The 18278-nt window shown below is 45.5% G+C and overlaps 2 protein-coding genes and 1 long non-coding RNA gene across 3 annotated transcripts; 1 reads left to right on the top strand and 2 right to left on the bottom strand.

Annotated features, from left to right (window-relative positions):
* Positions 1-609: 609 nt before the first annotated feature.
* On the bottom strand, positions 610-9095 carry igf2b (insulin-like growth factor 2b). Its single transcript, XM_037107026.1, has 4 exons — positions 8860-9095; positions 7676-7826; positions 5974-6155; positions 610-4485 (listed from the first exon to the last, which is right to left on the bottom strand). Exons 1-4 carry the CDS (start codon positions 8932-8934, stop codon positions 4246-4248), a joined length of 648 nt encoding a protein of 215 aa, XP_036962921.1. The 5' UTR covers positions 8935-9095; the 3' UTR covers positions 610-4245.
* LOC119024335 lies at positions 7858-17011 on the top strand. Its single transcript, XR_005076450.1, has 4 exons — positions 7858-8546; positions 10036-10176; positions 16351-16426; positions 16511-17011. It is a non-coding gene; the product is annotated as an uncharacterized LOC119024335 (long non-coding RNA).
* On the bottom strand, positions 11015-18278 carry th (tyrosine hydroxylase). Its single transcript, XM_037107025.1, has 13 exons — positions 18021-18278; positions 17344-17547; positions 15670-15844; positions 15463-15551; positions 15267-15334; positions 15114-15164; positions 14441-14586; positions 14215-14350; positions 13773-13842; positions 13630-13686; positions 12556-12651; positions 12266-12399; positions 11015-11599 (listed from the first exon to the last, which is right to left on the bottom strand). The coding sequence occupies exons 1-13, from the start codon at positions 18102-18104 to the stop codon at positions 11440-11442; spliced, it is 1470 nt and encodes a 489-aa protein (XP_036962920.1). The 5' UTR covers positions 18105-18278; the 3' UTR covers positions 11015-11439.

Here is an 18278-nt window from a genome sequence, read left to right as displayed (position 1 = left end):
GACATCCCATGGCTGGGTATGTGCATGCATGTCAACAATGAAAGGTCGTGCCATTTTCAGAATATGCATGTGATAATTTGAGACATGTCGCTTACTAAACTTAGCAACTGAAGTGGAGCTCGCTCCAGTAGTTAGCGAAGCCGCTGGAGGATGGAGGGAGGGATGGATGTACGGATGGGTGTGTCAGACGCAGTGAGAACAGGTCAGGTTTAGTGTGGCATGCAGCAGAAGGAAGGGCTGAGGAGTTGTGGCCAGCCCGGCTTGCCACTCGGCGAAGTGCTGATTTACACTTTGGCACACACAGTCTTATCACAGAGACAGACAGACAGACAGACGGACGCAGACAGACGTGGGCTGAGGCAGAGATGGAGGAGGGAGAGGAAAAAGAGAGGGAAAGAGGGAGGCAGGGTGGGTGAGAGGAACCGAGAGGGTGCTAAAAGCAACTGGAGATGTAAGACGTAATAAATCATTTACAGGGTACATAAGGTTTAATTGATATAAAAAGATTTTAAAAGCAGCTCACGGCACGCCGAGAAAGCGTGAACACACATCCAAGACGGGCAAAACACACACCGGAACAAAGCAGTACATCTTTTTTTCTTTTCTTCGTATGTTTGATAAAATGTTTTTTTATTGATATTAAAAATGAAAGTACATGAATTGTGCATTTCGGACGTTCTAGCGTGCAGAGGTTAAATCAATAAAATACACACAGGCTGAGTGAGCTACTGACAGAAAAAGTTGCCATTTGCTCGGCAAGATATCTCTTCATATTCAGCGAAAAGAAGTGGTTGTCTTTCAGGCCATTCATAAGAACACTAGAGTAGCCTGTTTGAACATTACAATAGTGAATGAATGCAGTCCTAGCAGGAAAATATAGAATAAAATAGAAAATATAATAATAATATTACTATCAACAATAATAATAATAATAATATAATAATAATAATAATTGCACTGCCTGCTTTGTTGCACAACTGAAGTAGAATATAATTAGAGACAGGACGGAGCCTTGATAATTGAGATCTCAGACAGAAAGAAGATGTAAAGTATTGGCTTTGACTGTTTCACCACAGCAGGAAGAAATAACCATTAAGTCTGCATTTCATGGGCGATGCATGACACCATAGAGGAGGAGGAGGAAACTGTAAAGTGGCACAGAGTTACCTTGTATCTGACATGGGCTTTTCAGTGGTTTTGTCACAGAATAGCTGTATCATTATGGCCAGGTATGGGTACGATAAAAAAAAAAAAAAAAAAAAAAAAACCTCAGCTGCCCTTCCACAACAAGATTATCACTTTTACACTCGGCAACTACTCCACTTCTCCCTCAGAGAGCATAGATTGTTTTCTTGTTTTGCTTCTTTTTTTTTCTTTTCCTTCTTCTTCTTCTTCTTCTTTTTTTTTTTTTTTCCTGAGTGCTTCAGAAATGGTTCAGCGTGATAGCCCTTCATCAAATGCATAATGGATGGATGATTGGAAGATCGTTTGGGGAGGGGGGTGGGGGTGGGGGTGGGGGGTAGAAAAGGCAGGCTAACAACGCTGCTCTTCTCCCCCTCTTTGCCTCGCCATGATGCAAATACAGACACGCACTGATGCGAATAGATCAGGAGCATTGTCTACTACCAAGAGAGGAGAAAGACAGACATAAGAGACAGACAGACAGGTAGACAGATGAGAACAGTGAGGTGATACGACAACAGGCTCTCTGCTTGATAGACAATGACCTTTAGGCGACCTTTGATGGCTACTAGCATCACAGCAACATCATTACCTTCAGTTAAGGCATCGACACACAGGCTTCGCTCGTTCGCAAGTCAAACGTAAGCTTAACCCCCTGAATCTACGACCGGCCAGGACGCTTTGCGACCCCAAAAACTTCAAAAACGCGCGACAAACATCAGTGGCACTGGCACATTAGGCAAGATGCTCCGTAGAAGACCAATAGGACACCATGCACGATAACAAAGACATGATTTAATGAAGGACTGATCATTTCCCCCCCTCAGCCATCAAGACTAAAAGTGGCTTCGAAACATAGTGGGTTTCTGAGTACAATCAATGTTGAACAAGATATTTTTTTTTTGTTGCTGTTGTTTTAGTTTTTACCAATAATAAAAGTCACTCATCAATGCTTTTTTTTTTTCTTTTTTTTTTTTTTTTTTTTCCTTTTTTCCACAGATAAAAACCACCTGAAATGCTTTCTGGAAAATCCATGCAGACCAATGTATTCAGAGTATGTGCCTATTTCTGTGTGACATGACATGCCTAAAGCGATCCAGGCTATACTGCTGTTAAAATATTAATTTAAAAGTAACTATGGCAAAAAGAAGAGAAAAAAAAGGAGGAAAAAAAAAGACATTATTTTTGGTACAAAGCATCTACAAAAAAAGCCTTACAACTCCAATTGGAAAAAACAGAGATCATACAAAATAAAACCGTCAGTTGAGCATCAGTGCTACGTATATTATTTGGACCAATTTTTCAAATATATTTTATAACAAAATAAATAATGCCTTTATACAGTGCCCTTATTTGTATTTCAACAAACAAACAAAAAAGCTTGGCGGCTCATTACGCAAGATACAGCTCAGACTAAAGGAAAATAACACAACGTCCCTGGAAACTAATTATATATCTATATTTATATATATATATATATATATATATAGATGTATATATATATATTCAAGTATTTGTTTTCAGGCAAAAGCATGTGAATACTACTGATATACAATAAAAATAAAATGTTAGTTGACATTATTGCTGTTTTTTTCCCTTTGAATTGAAATTTTGTGCCTTTCTTTAGAACTGTAAAATAACATCATAACAATAACCATGGAAACAAAACAAAAAAACAAACAAAAAAAAGCCTAACTTGGAAAAACAGGAATGTCACGGTACCAGAAACTGACGGGGTTTTCCTTTTTTTTTCCATTGAAACATTGATATGAAAAGAAAAACAGAATAAAGACAAAATAAAATATAATCATCATTATCCCACTTGCTCTTTGTCCATGCCATGTTACTTCCTGTCAGAGCAGTCTGCAAAGCCATGGCAAACAGGAAGTCCTGTCCCAGAACTGTAGTACTGTCCAATCCAGGCGGTCCACGGTGTCCCATATGTGTCCCCACACTGCTCCCTGTGTCTGGCAGCCTCAGAGGGACAGGAGGAACAGGGACTGGGTCTCAGGTCCCCCCTTTGCCGCTTACGCCGGCAAACTAGTGATGAGCAGCCGCTAGCACTCGCTGTGAGCCTCGATGCCAACACAGCCCATTTCTTTTCTCAGTGACACTTCCCCCTTGACACTGCCACTGCCAGGAGCTCCCCCAGATCCTTTATTTTCCTTTTTTTTTTTTTAAAAAAGTCACACTTTCCTTAAAACGGAAAGTTTTAATATTCATTCAAAGAAAAAAAAAAAAAACGTGCTTTTTCAACCTCTTCTTTGAGTCCATTCCCAAAGCTAGCACCATGACATTTTTTTAAGCTACACGTTCATTGTTCATAAAAAAATAGTGCCATTTTTTTCTTTACTTTGACGTAATCCGTGGCAATGTGCAATTTTGCAGACTCTTTTCTGCTTTTTGTTTGTGATCAAAAGGTGCTGGAACAGGAATCTAATTTTACAAAATAATTCCTTACAGTGTGGAAGTCCCTTTATAGGTAGAGGTGCAAACTAATAACAAAAAGAAACTAAGAGATTTTCTTTTTGCCTCAGGAAAAAATGATGTGGAATGGATTCTTTCATGCAAGCTGCTCTTCACTTTCAGTTGTCTTCCACAAGGACAAAAAAACATTCCGCTGGGTGTCCTCTTGACACTTGCAAACCACAGATCTCTTTCATCTTCTTTTCTCCTCTTCCCCGTTTTCTCTTTTTGCTTTAAGGATCCACCTGAATTGCATTCAGCCGAATTGTTAACTTTTTGTTCATCATTTGTGTTTGTGTCTTTTGTGTCAGTGACTGAAAGAGAGAGGGAGCGAAAGAGTTCAGACAGGAAGAATGTGAAGGCATGTTTGTGTGCCGGAGGAGGATGGGTGGGTCGGGCTGAAGGGGGCATTAGAAAAAAGGGCCAGGAGGTCAAGAAGTAGTGGATGAGAGCAGGGGGAGGGATTGGTGGGCTCGGACAGGGCAGGGGAGGTCAAAGAGAACTGCCACAGAAATGACGTCAGAGACAAAGCTATAATCCCCTAGTCTTTTTTTTCTCCCTCCAAACTCTTGTCTGTGCAAAGGGCTGGCAGCGGGCTCATTTGTGGTTGACATAGTTGTCCGTGGCGAGCAAGACGGGAGGCAGTTTGCTGGGCAGGCTGATCAGAGGCCTGTGGAAGATCGCCTGCTCCTGGGCTTTGATCTTCTCCGCCTGCCTCCGATACTTTTTGGCCCTCAGGATGGCCGGGACACCCCTCCGGAGCCGCTGGGCCGCCTTCCTCTGCCACACCTCGTATTTGGAATACTTCACGGTCACATGCTGCTTCCTTGAGACTTCCTATTGTGGCGTGCAGGCGAAAATGGAGGAAAAAGGGGAAGAGAAAAAAAAAAGAGGGAGTGAGTCCATTAGAAGTGATAAGATAACTGTGCAAGTGCTTATTACAATGGAGGAAAGCCTTGTTTATTTTGAGAAAACATTCAGTCATTGTTGGGCCGGTCAAATGGAAATCAAATGTCATTCTTATAGCGCCGAGCGTCATAACAGACTCGCCTCGCCTCCGACTTGCCCCTGTTTTGGTTTCCTGGACTGAGAGAAGCTGTCAACAAGTGCTCGGCTCAGCCTCTTTAACATACTGTCAAAGGGAAGGGCGGCCACTCGCCTCATATTCATATGAGGGGCACGTCGTCGTTCACCCAACGACCCGCTGAACTGACTAACCTCCGCAGACCCGAGCGAAACGACACATACACACACTGTCATCTCAAAAAGCTCTGATCCTGCACATTAATAGCGTGAGGTGTTGTGCTGAGCACCAGGGATTGAGGCAAAGTGGGAGTGGTAGCAGCAGAGCTAGAATTTATGCGTGAGTAGCCAGTGCTCTGTCTGAATGGCTTGTTTTGGTCCTGCCACTTGAGGAGTGTTTATCCCTCTTCATTCACTCCGGGCCTGCTCAATAGCCAAAGAACAGCTGGCCCTCAGAGCGGGCTGTACCCAGCAACTCTCCCTGCTCCGACAAACTGGGGACATGTCCCAACTAATTCCCTTTGCAGCCTCTCTCCTTTTTTGCATTTCGCACAGAGGCTGCACACCTATTTAGTTCTCTTGTTTACATCGCTCGCAACGTCTAACGGCACCGATGCCGACTCTCCAACAAGTCAGACAGAAACATTTCTAAAAAAGAAACGTCTTTAAAGAAACGAGTCCGGCCTGCAGGAAGGCTGGAAGGATTTTTTTATTTATTTATTTTTTTTAAAAGAAGAGGTCTGGAAAGCAGCCACAGCTCGGTCTTGTGACCGCAGTAAAAAAAAAAAAGAAAGACCTGAAACGATTTGGCGCGTTTTGTGACATATTTCAGAGAAGCTCTCCGGGGTCGGGTCAGGTGTTCTTTAACGGCACGGATCAAAATAAAATGCATGCCAGTTTCGGGGGAGCTTGCTGTTCCGTGACTAATAATCACACACTTTGGAACACACTGTTTTGTTACGGACCAGCAGTCTCCACCATCTCACAGACTTTCTCTCCCACACACACACACACACACACACACACACACAGTCTCAGTCTGTGAGTATGACTCTGCCCTTTCCTGAATATTATGTGCTGTGACTGTCTTGATGTTTTCCACGACGGTCAGCACTTTGCATGGAAGGTAACTGCTTACCAATGACCATTTAGCAAGATAAACCTGTCCTCGCGTGGGATTCAGTCTGCGCTCAGTGTCAAGGACATAGGGGTGACGAACACAGGTGAATGGAGGCGCAGGAGATGGGACGACTGATAGTGTTTTCCCATACAGGTGTGTTGTTGTTGTTCGGTGAGACGTACCTGTTTTAGTGGGGGCATCACGGGTAAGACCTGTAGAGAGGTGGCCGACACGTCCCTTTCGGACTTGGCGGGTTTGGCACAGTACTGCTCCAGCAGGTTGAGGTCACAGCTACGGAAACAACACTCCTCTACGATCCCGCGGTTCTGGGGGCGCCGGTTGTTTCCCCTGCTGGTTGGCCTACCTGGGGAGGGACACAACAGACCACGATGAGGAGGGCGAGGTTAAGACCTCAGGAATGAATTTAGGTTGTTTTCGCAGGATTACTTCCACAATCATAGTCGGTCCACGGAGCAAAGAGGATAAAAGGAAATCTATGACCAACTGCAACAAATCTTTTTGTTTGTAGGGGATAATCTGATTTGGGCTATCTGAAAGTCCTTTAATGAGTGAATACACACGTAAACACCCTGTGCTGCCGAGAGTGATGGAGACAGACAGCTAAGCTCCTAGACAGACCTTTGGGCGAGCAAATACATAAAATGGAAAACTCTCCTGTGACCTTGTCCTTTGTCCAGTCAGCAAAGATAAAGAGGATGAGGAAGGGCGAGAGAGAAGAGGAGGGGCAGAGAGAGAGAGAGGGAGAAGGCAAAACAAAAGAGGAAGAAAGTAAAGACCTGAGAAAGAGAGAGAGAGAGAGAGAGAGGTAAAGAAGAATACAGCGGAGGGGTGGAGGGTTAGCATGTTGCACACAAGGGGGGGAACAGTATCCGTATCCGATAAAGGGCCTCGTTTGAAGTCCTGCACCCAACAGAGTGTTGCAGGAGTCTCAGGAGAGGGGAAGGCCAGGTTTGATTGCAGGAAGAGAGAAAAGAGAGGGTGATCCTGCGAGGAGGGAGGGAGCACATCTACTGTATGTCGGCCTGAACTGGATAATGATCTCTCTGTCCGTCAGAGGTGCCGATGGCTGATATCTCGTTTGAAGAGACGGGTTTCTCTCTCCGCATGCGAGGAGGAAGGCTGGAAGTTGTGTTGAAAACAGACTGTGCAAACACGAGCTTATCCACTGGGAGGATTAACGGCCGAGCACAATGCCTTCACCTAATGCTTTACAGCTATTCCCATCATCATTACAATGGAAGCAATGATCAGAATTGATGTTAATGATCCGTCCTCTTAACCTGACATCAAAAACAGCCCCCTCCTCCTCCTCCTCCCCCCTCCCTCCCCTCCTCCCCCCCTTCGGACTCATCAGTGTGGTCGGCCGGCCTGGGAACACTGGTGCTGAGGTGACTGGTATGCCTCTTGGGGTGCTATTACTTTACTGGTAAACAAGCGGCCCATTGTGTCGCGCCGAGTCGTGTGTGCCTTCACAGCTCGCCGGCCCTTTCATATGCAATGAGAAGGTATGAAGGGCTGCGAGGCAGAATGCGCACACTCAGCAGACAGAGCGGCTTGGACCAGGTCTTGACACACACACACACACACACACACACACACACACACACACACACACACACACACACACACACACACAGCTGGCTATAATCGCTCTCTTTCCCTCTCGCTTTCTGTGTGCGCGTGTGAGCGCGTGAGAAAGAAAAATACCAAACACGCATACCGCGCAGCCACAGACAGAGCGATAGCCTCAGCTATCCAAACAGATGTGTGCGCGTCTGAGCAGCAGCAGCAGCAGCAGCAGCAGCAGAGGAGAGAAGAAAAGAGACGAGAGCAGAAAACTTGTGTTGTTTTTTCGGAACCTACTGAAATAGAAGCCTCTGTCTTCGCAGACAAACTGCAGCGCATCCACCAGCTCTCCCCCACACAGCGTCTCCGCCGAGGCCACCTCCACCACGTAGAGCGTCAGGGCCAGTGCAAAGAGCAGCGCGCGACTGGACGAGGACATCTTCTTGACCTGCAGACACACACACACACACACACACACACATGCACACACACAGCATCTGGTCAACAAATGCAAACATTACAGAAGTGATGACATTGATTTAAAAAAAAAAAAAAAAAACACATGAAATTTTTTTTTAAAAAAAAATCTTCTGAGTAATAAATCCCAGATGACAGCCAGATGTTGGATCCAGACTTTACGCATTGTACAAGATGTACGACTTCCACAGTTAGGTGCTGTTTCTACGTATTGATGTATTGACCTACTAACTGCGTAAAACAAATGATGGCATATGTCCACCTCCCCCCCTCTCTCTCCCCCTCCCTGCCTCTCTCCCTGCCTCCCCCCGTCACCGTTATCAGCCGCTGTCACTGTGTCGCACCTGGGAGAAGTGCTTATTCTGGAGGAAAAACCGAGACGGTATCTCTGCCTTACGCGCTCTTACACAACTCTCCAGAAAGTTGCGAGACCGGCTGCTCGATAGTTAACTATCCGAAAGGCCAGACTCAGCATTTATTTTCCCCTTGCTCACCCTGGGATGAGCTCACTGACCCTCAGACCTACCGCCCCCTATCTGCCGACAGAAAAGACCAGCTGTTTGCTGCTCCAGAGAGTCCAGAGAACGGCGCGCCATCAAGAATCCCAACAGAAAGAGAACAGAAATAAAAACCAAAAACATCACACGAAATAAAACACCCCTGAAACTCTGCTCTCCTCCTTCCCTATCAGGTAACCTGTTGCACGAATGCTTCCCAGCTCTCCATGTCACGTCTGCATCCTCAACTTTCTCTCTGCTGCATGCGAATTAAAAGAGATGTCCAAACAGGGGAGAAAAAAAGAGAGAAAAAATGATGCGATCAGTGCATCTGCTCAGCCCGGAGGAGTGTTTTTTTTCTTTCTTTTTTTTGTATATGTGTCTCACTCGCACAGCACGAGAGAAAAAACCTGGTTACAACCCCGTCAGACGTCTGTCAAGACCCGCACGGCACAAAAAAAAAAACAAAAAAACCGGCGCATGAAACTATTTGTTCCCTCTGGTTACCTTCATTCTGCTGCTCTCCGTCCTCCGGCAGGTGTGGCAAAGTGAGTGGCGTCCGTGTCTTTGCTGGGTCTCCATGTCAGATGGCAGTAGTCAAAAACGTCGGGAGGGGTTGGTTGGGAGGGGGGGTGGTTATTTGGTTTCGGAGAGATTGCAGGTGAGTTAGTTTCCCAGTTGGTGCGGCTGAGATGATGTGTGAGAGGCTGTCCCAAAGACCAGGCGACAGAACAAAACTTCTCAGGGAGAGGTATTATATACCAAAACACGCCCCTTACTTCCACACCCCACCCCTCGCTCCTCCTCTTCACGGCTGGTAAAAAAAAAAAAATGGTCCAGAGACGTTTTATGGAAAAGTGCTTAAAGGGAGAAAAGGCACAAAAAAAAGGGGGGAGAGAAAAAAAAAGGAGAGGGAGAGAGTGAGAGTCACAAAATATGGAACAATTCCATAGGCATTTTCCACGTTTACGCACTGTAACCTACAATCACAATGTTTACACACAGGGACGCTGACAAGAACAAGAATAGACGTAATTCCTCAGACTCCAAGAAAAATGTCAATGTCTCCGCCCTGCTGTAATTAAGATGAGCGTTCAGGAGGGGAAGGAGTGTGGCTGAGGTGCTGGAGGAGAAGAGGAGGAGGAGGAGGAAGGGGGGGTTTGCTCTTGACTCAGGTGGAGGTGTTAGTCACAGAGGTCAGGGGCTCCACCTGAAGGGGAGCGTGAAGCGGGGTTGATCCAGGAGGAGGATGCAGCAGCAGCAGCAGCACTGACTGACTGACAGACTGCAGCAGGAATATCAAGTGTCAGTGTAAAGAAATGCTGCATCATGTGATGAAGAGGCAGGAGGAAGTGATGAAGAAAAGAGATGACGTTGTGCTTTCTCACACTGAGCTGAGCATTAATATTAATAACACAGCAGATCAGTGAGTCCTGCAGGGACTGGAGGTGCTGAGGGTCCCGTGAAAGGACGAGGAGGGCGACAGAAATGATAAAAACTCAGATTAAAATTGTGTCACAGTGTGAAAGTAAGCTGTGTTTCTGTGTGAGACTGAAGGAGGGCGCCCTTATATAAGTGAGTGTTGTGCTGGAGGTTGAGGATGTGGACCGTGTCCTCAGACTCACACTGACACCTAGTGGTCTGGGTGCTGAACCTCTGCTTGTTTTGTCTCTTGGCTCTCAGCTCTGCAGGTTTTGGGGGGACCAGGGACCCGGTCCACAAGCTGCCCACCGTCCGGACGAGCTCCCCGAGGTTTTATCCTCTCAGGTCAAGGACAGTTTCCATCCTTTGTTGTCTTCTAACAGCGAGTACAAAGAGGTGGAGGTGAGCTTGTATGTGATATTAATGGGCACTATTATCTTTAAACACAGTGACAGAGAGCACATAGAGTCATGTGGTGCAGTATGTTAGAATTTTAGTTGAAAATGCTCAGAAATGAACAGCAGAATGTGAAGAAATGACAGTTTTTCATGTTGAAGTTAGCGATGCTAACCAGCTAGCCCCAGCCCGGCCCAAAAGCTCCCGGTCTGGACCGCTGGCTGCACAGGTCCGAGGTTCTGTATCGACACATTGTCAACCACTTTCCCCCTTTAAACTTCTCTCATGGTTTCATTTCATAACAAACGATCCAGTTTCTCCCCAGAAACTTGAGAATTAGAGAAAAGATCCAAAAAAGTGGAGACAGATTTGTGTATCAGAACTCTGGTTTTGATTATTTCCTCTCCCATCGTCGGATCGTCTCACGAGCCCTCGGATCTCTGAGGTAGTTTGAACAAACTCCACCTGCAGCATCTAAACCTGTAACAGCTTCTCACACACTGATGCTTCACTAGAACTTTTATTCTGATACCTTAACAACATTTACACACATTTCGAGAGCTGCTCTCCATCTCCGCTCTCCCTGAAGTTCACTTTGTTGTTTCATCAGCGTGTATTTATCGTTTAATGACATTGCAAAGCTGTCGTCCAAGACAGGAGGAGAACTTTAAGACGATCGATTCCTTTAAAAGGCTCAAGAAGAATTTAAAATCCGGCCGGTGGCCCGGCTGGACGGCCCCCTCTTGTGGCAGACAAAAGCAAACCCATCAACGAGGCCGAGCATCATTAAATGTTGGTCTGTCATCATTAAAACGCTAAATAATTTAAACACGACTGCAGAAAACTTAATGTGCGATTCTTTATTATCTGACAGATTCTGTTTTCTCAAGCAGTAATCAGCGATACATTACATGGAGAGTGTGTTTTATTATCATTTCTTTTATATAATTCATTTACACTGCCGGACAAAACAAATTGAGCAAAACTGAGAGTTAATACTCAAAATACTTAAGTCACATATCTGGAAAATAAAGCTTTGAACACTGAACTACACGTTTTTCCTTTAAAAGCAGCAAAAAATCCGCCCCCATCATTTCACGAATGGATCCAAAAACCCCAGCGAGGCGTTGGACATCTTTGGAAACTTTGGGGAAACGGGAGGAACAGCACAGAGGAGATGAACACGTTGGTCGGCGACGTCGCAGGAGAGGGAAGCAAACAGACACCAGGGTTTGAGACACCAGCTGGGAGGAGGTGGCAGGGGAATCATCATGACAAAACACCGAGAGCATCTGTCAGCATCTTCAGCTCGTCCTTCACCCCCTCCAGGCCTCCCTGGACCTTCAGCGGGTTGTCCAGAACCTCCACGCTGCTGGTGTACGGGTCGAACCTCACCGAGAAGGGACGCTTGATGCCGGCCACGTACGTCCTTCGACAAAGACACAAAGAGGTCAGAAGACTCAGATGGGATTCCTGTTTGAACTCCTCATGAATGTATGTATTTCAGGAGCCCTGTCTGGGAATCGTTCACCCAAATATTTCTCTTGGCCGGAGGAAACTTCCCTTTTATTAACTAGAAGAAGTTCCCCCCCTGTTGTCTCTGAGCATATACACTATAAAGACGGGAACAATCCCGCTTTTATCGGCGGAGTTATAAAGACATCCAGGATCTACTCTATTTCATATTTTACTATGCTATGACAAACATTACCATGCTGTTATTTTCTCATCCAGTGTGGCAGAGTGCTGCATTCAACTGGAGACCAAACACTGTCAAAACACTCAGCAAAGCTACTTGTTTTGCAGGGCAACATTTGATGTGTTTGCCAAATAAAACTCCAGCGTTTCGCCTTGGTATGAAAAAATACATTAGTAACAGCTGTCTTCTGGCTGCTATGGCTGACCTACAAAAGTTTGTGGCCTCAGGGGTTGGCTGCCTGTTCTCTGACCTTGTCCTCACATAACCCCTCTCTCTCTCTCTCTCTCTCTCTCTCTCTCTCTCTCTCTCTCTCTCTCTCTCTCTCCATCTGTTTTTTTTTCTCCACCGTCTCTTTATGTTCTGGTCGTATTTGCACGCACGGCTCGGCTCTGGTACCTGAACTTCTCCTTGGCATCTGAAAAACTCTCAGAAATGAAGTAGACGGGCTGGTACGTCTGGTCCTGGTAGGGCTGCACCGCCGCGGCCTCGGGATCGAACTCTCTCGTCTCTGGCTCGTCGGACAGCGAGTGCTGAATTAGAGTTTTTAAAAAAAAAAAAAACAAAAAAGAAGAAACTGGAGAATTTAGCTGACAGCTTGGCTGTGATTGTTGCATTTTTTAAAAAAAATAAAAGTAATTACTCAAAACATTCAGCAGAAGGGAGAGAAACATGCCGGAGAAACGCACCACAAGCTCTCCGTAAGAGGAGAGCAGTCCAGCGCCGTAAGCCCTCACCTCACCGTTCTGCTTACACAAGCCGTACTCCACAGTGAACCAGTATAACTGGTGTGAGAAACATAAAGAGAGCAGCTGAGCATGAGGAAGGACGATGAAATCATTATTTATGTCATTTTCAGATAAGGGACTGCACAAAAATGATGAGGGAGGGAGTCGGGCTCATGAAGGGGGAGTGTTCTGTGTGTTTCTTTTTGGCTGAAGGCTGGAATTTATTGGTTTATGTCATGTTTTTTTTTTTTTTTTGTGAGACTTACTGGAAAAAACAAAACACTGAATGGTTCAGACACAATATAACGCAGAGTAAGAGCATTTCTTTTTTTATCCATAGACTATAAAGGCTCTTCTGTGCTCCCTTTACATATGAAAATAGATAAATATGTTTCAGACTATGTAACCGACACAACCACTGGAGGGCGCCGCTCAGAGTCTAATCGGTCTCTCTCAGACATCCATGTTTCCTTCTCCACCGTCTAACTCATCTTTATTCCCGCCCAGTTTCCTCCCAGCTGCTCTTTAGCAGCAGTTTGTTTAAAATTTCTCACAGATCTCCTCTGAAAAAACCTCCTTCCTCTTGTCTCGTGGTCGTGTCTCACCTGACTCATTGGCTACGCTGCTATTTGACCTACATCAGTTCCCTCTTATTTGCTTATTTGATGATTATTTTACAGGTTTGAAAATGCGTAGCAGATGTTCGGCCTTTAAAGATAGAACATTTCTGCATTTGTGTTGACTTGTGTGCTCACGTTTCCAAATATTCTGAGAAAAGCTGTAATTTTATTGAAGTAACAGTGCGTTTGATTTGGTCGCCTGTTGCTTAAACGTCCGGGAGAAAGTCGGAAAATGAGGAAGGAAGTTTGAATACAGGAATGAATTACGTTTGAATATGGATCTGAGTTGACAGCGCGCTCTTTCTTTTTGCGTGGAGTTGAGGGGGTCAAAGAAAATACTGCTAATCAGATTCAGCTCCTCTCAACATCTCTGTCATTTCTGTGCAGTCCCTGAGTCCCTGCTGGTGTTACGTACTGTGGACAGTTTCTCAATATCTTCCTCCGAAGCCCCAAGTGAAGCCAGACCGAGGTTCTGCGGCAAATCATTAATAAATTGTTACCAGAACATAACAGCGCAACATGAGGGAAAAACAAACGATCTGAAAGTCCGACTCTCACCTGTGAAAACTGGGCGAAGGTGCGGTTGGCCAGCATCGGGACGTGGCCCAGCAGCTCATGGACGCAGTCACTGAGGAGGGAAAAGGCGAAAAAAAAAAGATTCAACCTGGAGCACATCTGATCCAAACTGAAGAGACACAAAAACAACCCTGCACAGATATTTTAACTAAATACAGACTGTGTGATTAGAGTTCAGTCTGGTTACGTAACTCGGCGATGGTTCGAGTGAAAAACACAGTGAAGTAAAGACAGACGTTCATTCAGAGATCGTCTCCTTTCCTTTTGCTCCTTAAGAAATGATCTTGTTTAAATTGAAAAGTGAGAAGAGGGACAGAAAAATGTGTCATGACAGAAGTCCAGATTTAAAAGGGAATGGCCAAAATGTGGTGGTCGGTACGCGTGTGTGAAGAGCAAAGCAAGAGGAAGACGCGGTCGTGCTCACGGTTCGGGGGAGTGCATCGGGGAGGAGGCGTGGCGGATGTACTGGGTGCACTGGAACACCCGGAACGCCAGACTGGCCAGGAAGTCTCTGGCCGAGAGCAGACCGGCCACCGGACGCAGCGTGAAGCCCGTACGCTCTGAGAGAGAGAGAGAGAATAAAAAGATGGTAGATGGACTCGTGTGCTTCGCCAAACATTCGCTCCGCTCGTTGGCTTTTTCGTCCTTACCTTTGAGGAAGCGTGACACGTCCTCCAGCTGGGGAATGTTGTCTGGACTGTACCCACAATGCCTTTCCAGCAGGCGGAAGGCCTCGAGGTATTCGGTGCAGGCGTGGGTGACGTACAAGTCCCTCAGCGTTGAGTAGACTTCCCTCCTGATCAGAAGGATAAGATGCACAATAACTCAATAACTGTTATCAAATCCACTTTTAAATATCTTAAACTGAAGTTTGTGAGGACTCATTTATATCCGACACGCATTCTGTTATTCTACCATTTCGTCCGTTTCATTTCAATTCAGCAAGTCTTTGTAATTAATTCTGAAATCTGTCCATCTTTGTTATCCTTTTATATTCACCTTGCGGTTCTTTAATGCGTTTTCAAGTCTTCTGTAAAAAGCTTATCACCTGTCCGAGCGAACTGAACCACACGAGTGTAAAACCCCCTGACTTGTAAAGTGATTCTGTCACCTCATTTCCTCTTGCGAGCTCCCTGATATATTGTTTTGCGCTTGGAGAAGCTCAAGCTGCCGTGTCTTTGAAAGCGCCCTCCATCTGTAACTCATTTACCAAAGTAAAAGCTGAACGGATGCATCGATGTTCGGCAGCAAGATCAAACAGCTGGTCTTAAAATCAAGTGGCAGTGTACATTTTTTGACAAAGAGCATTTTCGAAGCCCTCACCATGTGCTGATCTCCTCCTCTGTGTACTCCACCCTGGGAATCGGCTCCCAGCTGAGGAAACAGAAGTACAGATGCATCAGAAATAATCGAGTATATTAGAGTTTCTCTTTCTCTCACAGATGTAAGATGTTCAGGGAAAAGATTGCATCTCACTGTCTGTATCTGAAGGCGATGTCTCCGATCATTTTCCTCCTCTGTCTGTAGACGGGGTCTGTGAAGCCCTGTTTAAAATCAGATATATCAAACACTGATCACATTTTCTGTGTCATGACGTGTACTGGTCCAACGACAAAACCAGTAAAGACGGCTGTTTCTCATCGTGCATGCAGCTGGAGAAGTCCTTACTTACAGGATGGTCTTGATCCAAGTCTGGATCAAATTTAGTGACCAGATGATGACATTTGTCCAAGTCTGCTATTTTCTTTGGGAACCAGTGAACTAGAGCAGGAAAAGAACAAAAACACATGATTGAATTCAGCTCAGGGCTGTTTTGTTTTTGTGTGTGTGTGATTATTTCAGCAAAAATATGTTTGTTATTCAAATTATCGGCGGTTACATTTGACTTCTTTGGTGGTTTTAACATCCTCTGTGTTCCTTTTGATGGATCCGATCAGAGTGCTGACGTCCGACAGGTGCACCTCGCAGCGGACGAAGTACTCCAGGCCTTCCAGGTTGTCCTTGAGCTTCCGGCATGGTCGCGTCTCCAAATGGTGAATCTTCGCTTCGAACGTCTGAAACACAGTCACCGCGCATCATAGCAGGACAGACAGTTAATATGAAGGGATTCAGGACGCCAGTCGTACAAGCATGCATAAACATGGAATTAATCTTTACAAATCAGTTTTTGGGTTGCCAGGTTGTGAAAAACCCCCTCGGACTTTACTTACCTCATGCAAACAATTTGAATCAAAAGCCGTTTAACTGTAGGACAAATTACAGCTCAAATATAACCATTAATACAGCTTTAGATGTGCGTGAAGATGCATCACAGTGAGTTAAAACCTCTGAGTGGAGGGAGTCACCATCTTCTTCGGTTGTGTAGCGGCAGCGTTGTTTTGCTGTAACAGGTTTTATGGACTATGAAACTTTACTCAAATCGGCATCGGAGTGAGAAGATAATGACTGAATTTCCCACTTTGGGTGAACTTTTCCTTTAAACTGTGCCAGCAGCATTCATGTCAGAGCTTGTTTAAGTTATTATAACTAAAAAGGAAATTCTTGTTCTTTCCTTATGCAGCCCAGACTGTCAGCATCGACCCCACCACCCCTGGGAAAGCATGCTGTCCCTGCTGAGGTTGAGGAGGAAGGAGGAGGTCAGTTGCGTCAGTTCGGGGCCTTTGCAGCGTGTCGGCTGTCACGCTGGAGTCTCTCTCACTCTGTTTTTACATTTCATGCAGTTTCATGCACCCTCATGAAAGGTGTGCAGTCTTCGGTCATGGCGTGGAGGTTTTGTTGCCTAACCTGCAGCTGGGATCCGGGCGGGGCGAGGTCCAACCAGCAGAGGTGAGTTTCATAACCGGAAGATGAGGAGAGGAAGGTGAGGATAGTGACGTCTTTACCTTTACAGGAGACTTGGGAATGGGAGGTGACCTGTGATGTCATCATGAGCGAGCATCACTCCTCCTCTCGGTCTCTTTTTCACGTTCTGGATATTACTTTTCATTTCCTATAAATCCTGAACAACCTCTGTTATAAGGTTGATGTTCATGTATTTGAAAATGTGGCACTCTGAGTTTCTGTATGATGCCAGATGTCACAAAGGTGAATTAACAAGACATCACACAGTTAGAAAAGGAGTGAGTGATATTCATGATTAATCCATGAATGCCTAATCTTTCTATCAGCATGTATAATCAGAAATTAAATCAATAATAAATCAAAAAAATTGCAACTGTTCATTGCTCATGTTTCTCTTCTTTCTCTGTCGTCCTCTCGCCACCAGGCTGTGAAGGCGTTTCCTCAGTTTGGTTGATATATAAATTATAAATGAATATGAATTTATGACGGTGCTGTTTTCAAAATAGAGACAGAAATATCACCAACCGCCGGGATTTTCCCCCACAAACTGGCAACCCCAAAAATGAAATATTAGCTATTAATCACCCATCAGTTACCACTTTAATTATCTCCATAAAGGTGCCTTCATTAGAAAGCGGAGCCCTCCACGCCCAAATGTTACCAAATACACAGATTTATATTTTTTGTGACCAGACAGGAACGATCGGTTTACCTCGAAAACTTTGAGAGTCCGCGACAGTGCGGGTGCCTTCATGCCTCTTAAAGTGAAGAAGATGTTGAGCAGCGCTTTTCCGTCGTCCTCCTCGAACACGATCTGTTCGCTGGCCTCCGCCGCCTCTGCCGCCGCAGCGGCGGCTTCGCGCTCCTTGCGCGCGTCCTCGATCAAGCTCTGACGCCTGCCGACGAATCTGGGAGACTGTTTGAAAAGAGAAACCAAACTCGTGAGTTCTCTTCTCCTTTTTTTTTTAATCAAACCATCATCACAGCACATAGTTACAAAGACAGAGCGTTGACATGTTCCTACTTTTTGGTCGGCGATCTTTCTGGATATTGATGAGAGCGCACCGCATCTCCAAATGCGCATAAGAACAGCAGCGCAGTCAAGGTAAACCTACGACATAACTAATATTAAGTAGATGCCACGGCACATATTTAAGCTGATTTACGCTGATATTTTCGGTTTATTGCTGCGTGTCTTTGTCTGTATTGATTTGATCTGTGCGCATCAGGCTGTGCGTAATGGTCACCTCGCCAAGCTCTCCGCGCGCAATAGAACCGTCTTAAGCGGACCTCTGGAACTGATTTAGACACATCACCAGGAGCAGCGTGTGTGACTGTCCGTTGTTACTGAAACTTATCAAAAAGAAAACTTGGCTGGTGTGAACTTACGGTGATGGAGTCCGACCTCTCCAGCTCGGACGCTGCTCTGCGGATGCTCTTCGTGGAGGACGTGGAGCTGCTTGAAAGTGGCATCTTCAGAAGTCTTTTCTCTGTTCGATGTCAAGGTGATGCTGAAGTGACGGAGTCGTGGTGGCGCTCTGTAGACCTCTGCGGCTGTGCTGTGCGCCGGGAGCTTTTCTTTTTTCCCCCCGGACAGGTTCAGTCTTTTTATGGGGTCATTTGTTTGCAGTTGTCTGACGTCAAACA

Source organism: Acanthopagrus latus, chromosome 8, assembly GCF_904848185.1.
Source record: "Acanthopagrus latus isolate v.2019 chromosome 8, fAcaLat1.1, whole genome shotgun sequence".
NCBI lineage: Eukaryota > Metazoa > Chordata > Actinopteri > Spariformes > Sparidae > Acanthopagrus > Acanthopagrus latus.
Note: the sequence above shows the minus strand (reverse complement) of the source record. Positions and strands in the feature narration are given on the sequence as shown.

Excerpts from the sequence above, each read along its gene's own strand:
- igf2b (XM_037107026.1), bottom strand. The coding sequence starts at position 8,934 with ATGGAGACCCAGCAAAGACACGGACGCCACTCACTTTGCCACACCTGC. Across the intron at positions 6,156-7,675 it reads AGACAGAGGCTTCTATTTCA|GTAGGCCAACCAGCAGGGGA; the intron begins GTAGGTTCCGAA and ends GTCCCTCCCCAG. Across the intron at positions 4,486-5,973 it reads TGATGCCCCCACTAAAACAG|GAAGTCTCAAGGAAGCAGCA; the intron begins GTACGTCTCACC and ends ACGCCACAATAG.
- th (XM_037107025.1), bottom strand. The coding sequence starts at position 18,104 with ATGCCACTTTCAAGCAGCTCCACGTCCTCCACGAAGAGCATCCGCAGA. Across the intron at positions 13,687-13,772 it reads CCTTCGCCCAGTTTTCACAG|AACCTCGGTCTGGCTTCACT; the intron begins GTGAGAGTCGGA and ends GATTTGCCGCAG. Across the intron at positions 12,400-12,555 it reads CCTCTTACGGAGAGCTTGTG|CACTCGCTGTCCGACGAGCC; the intron begins GTGCGTTTCTCC and ends ACTCTAATTCAG.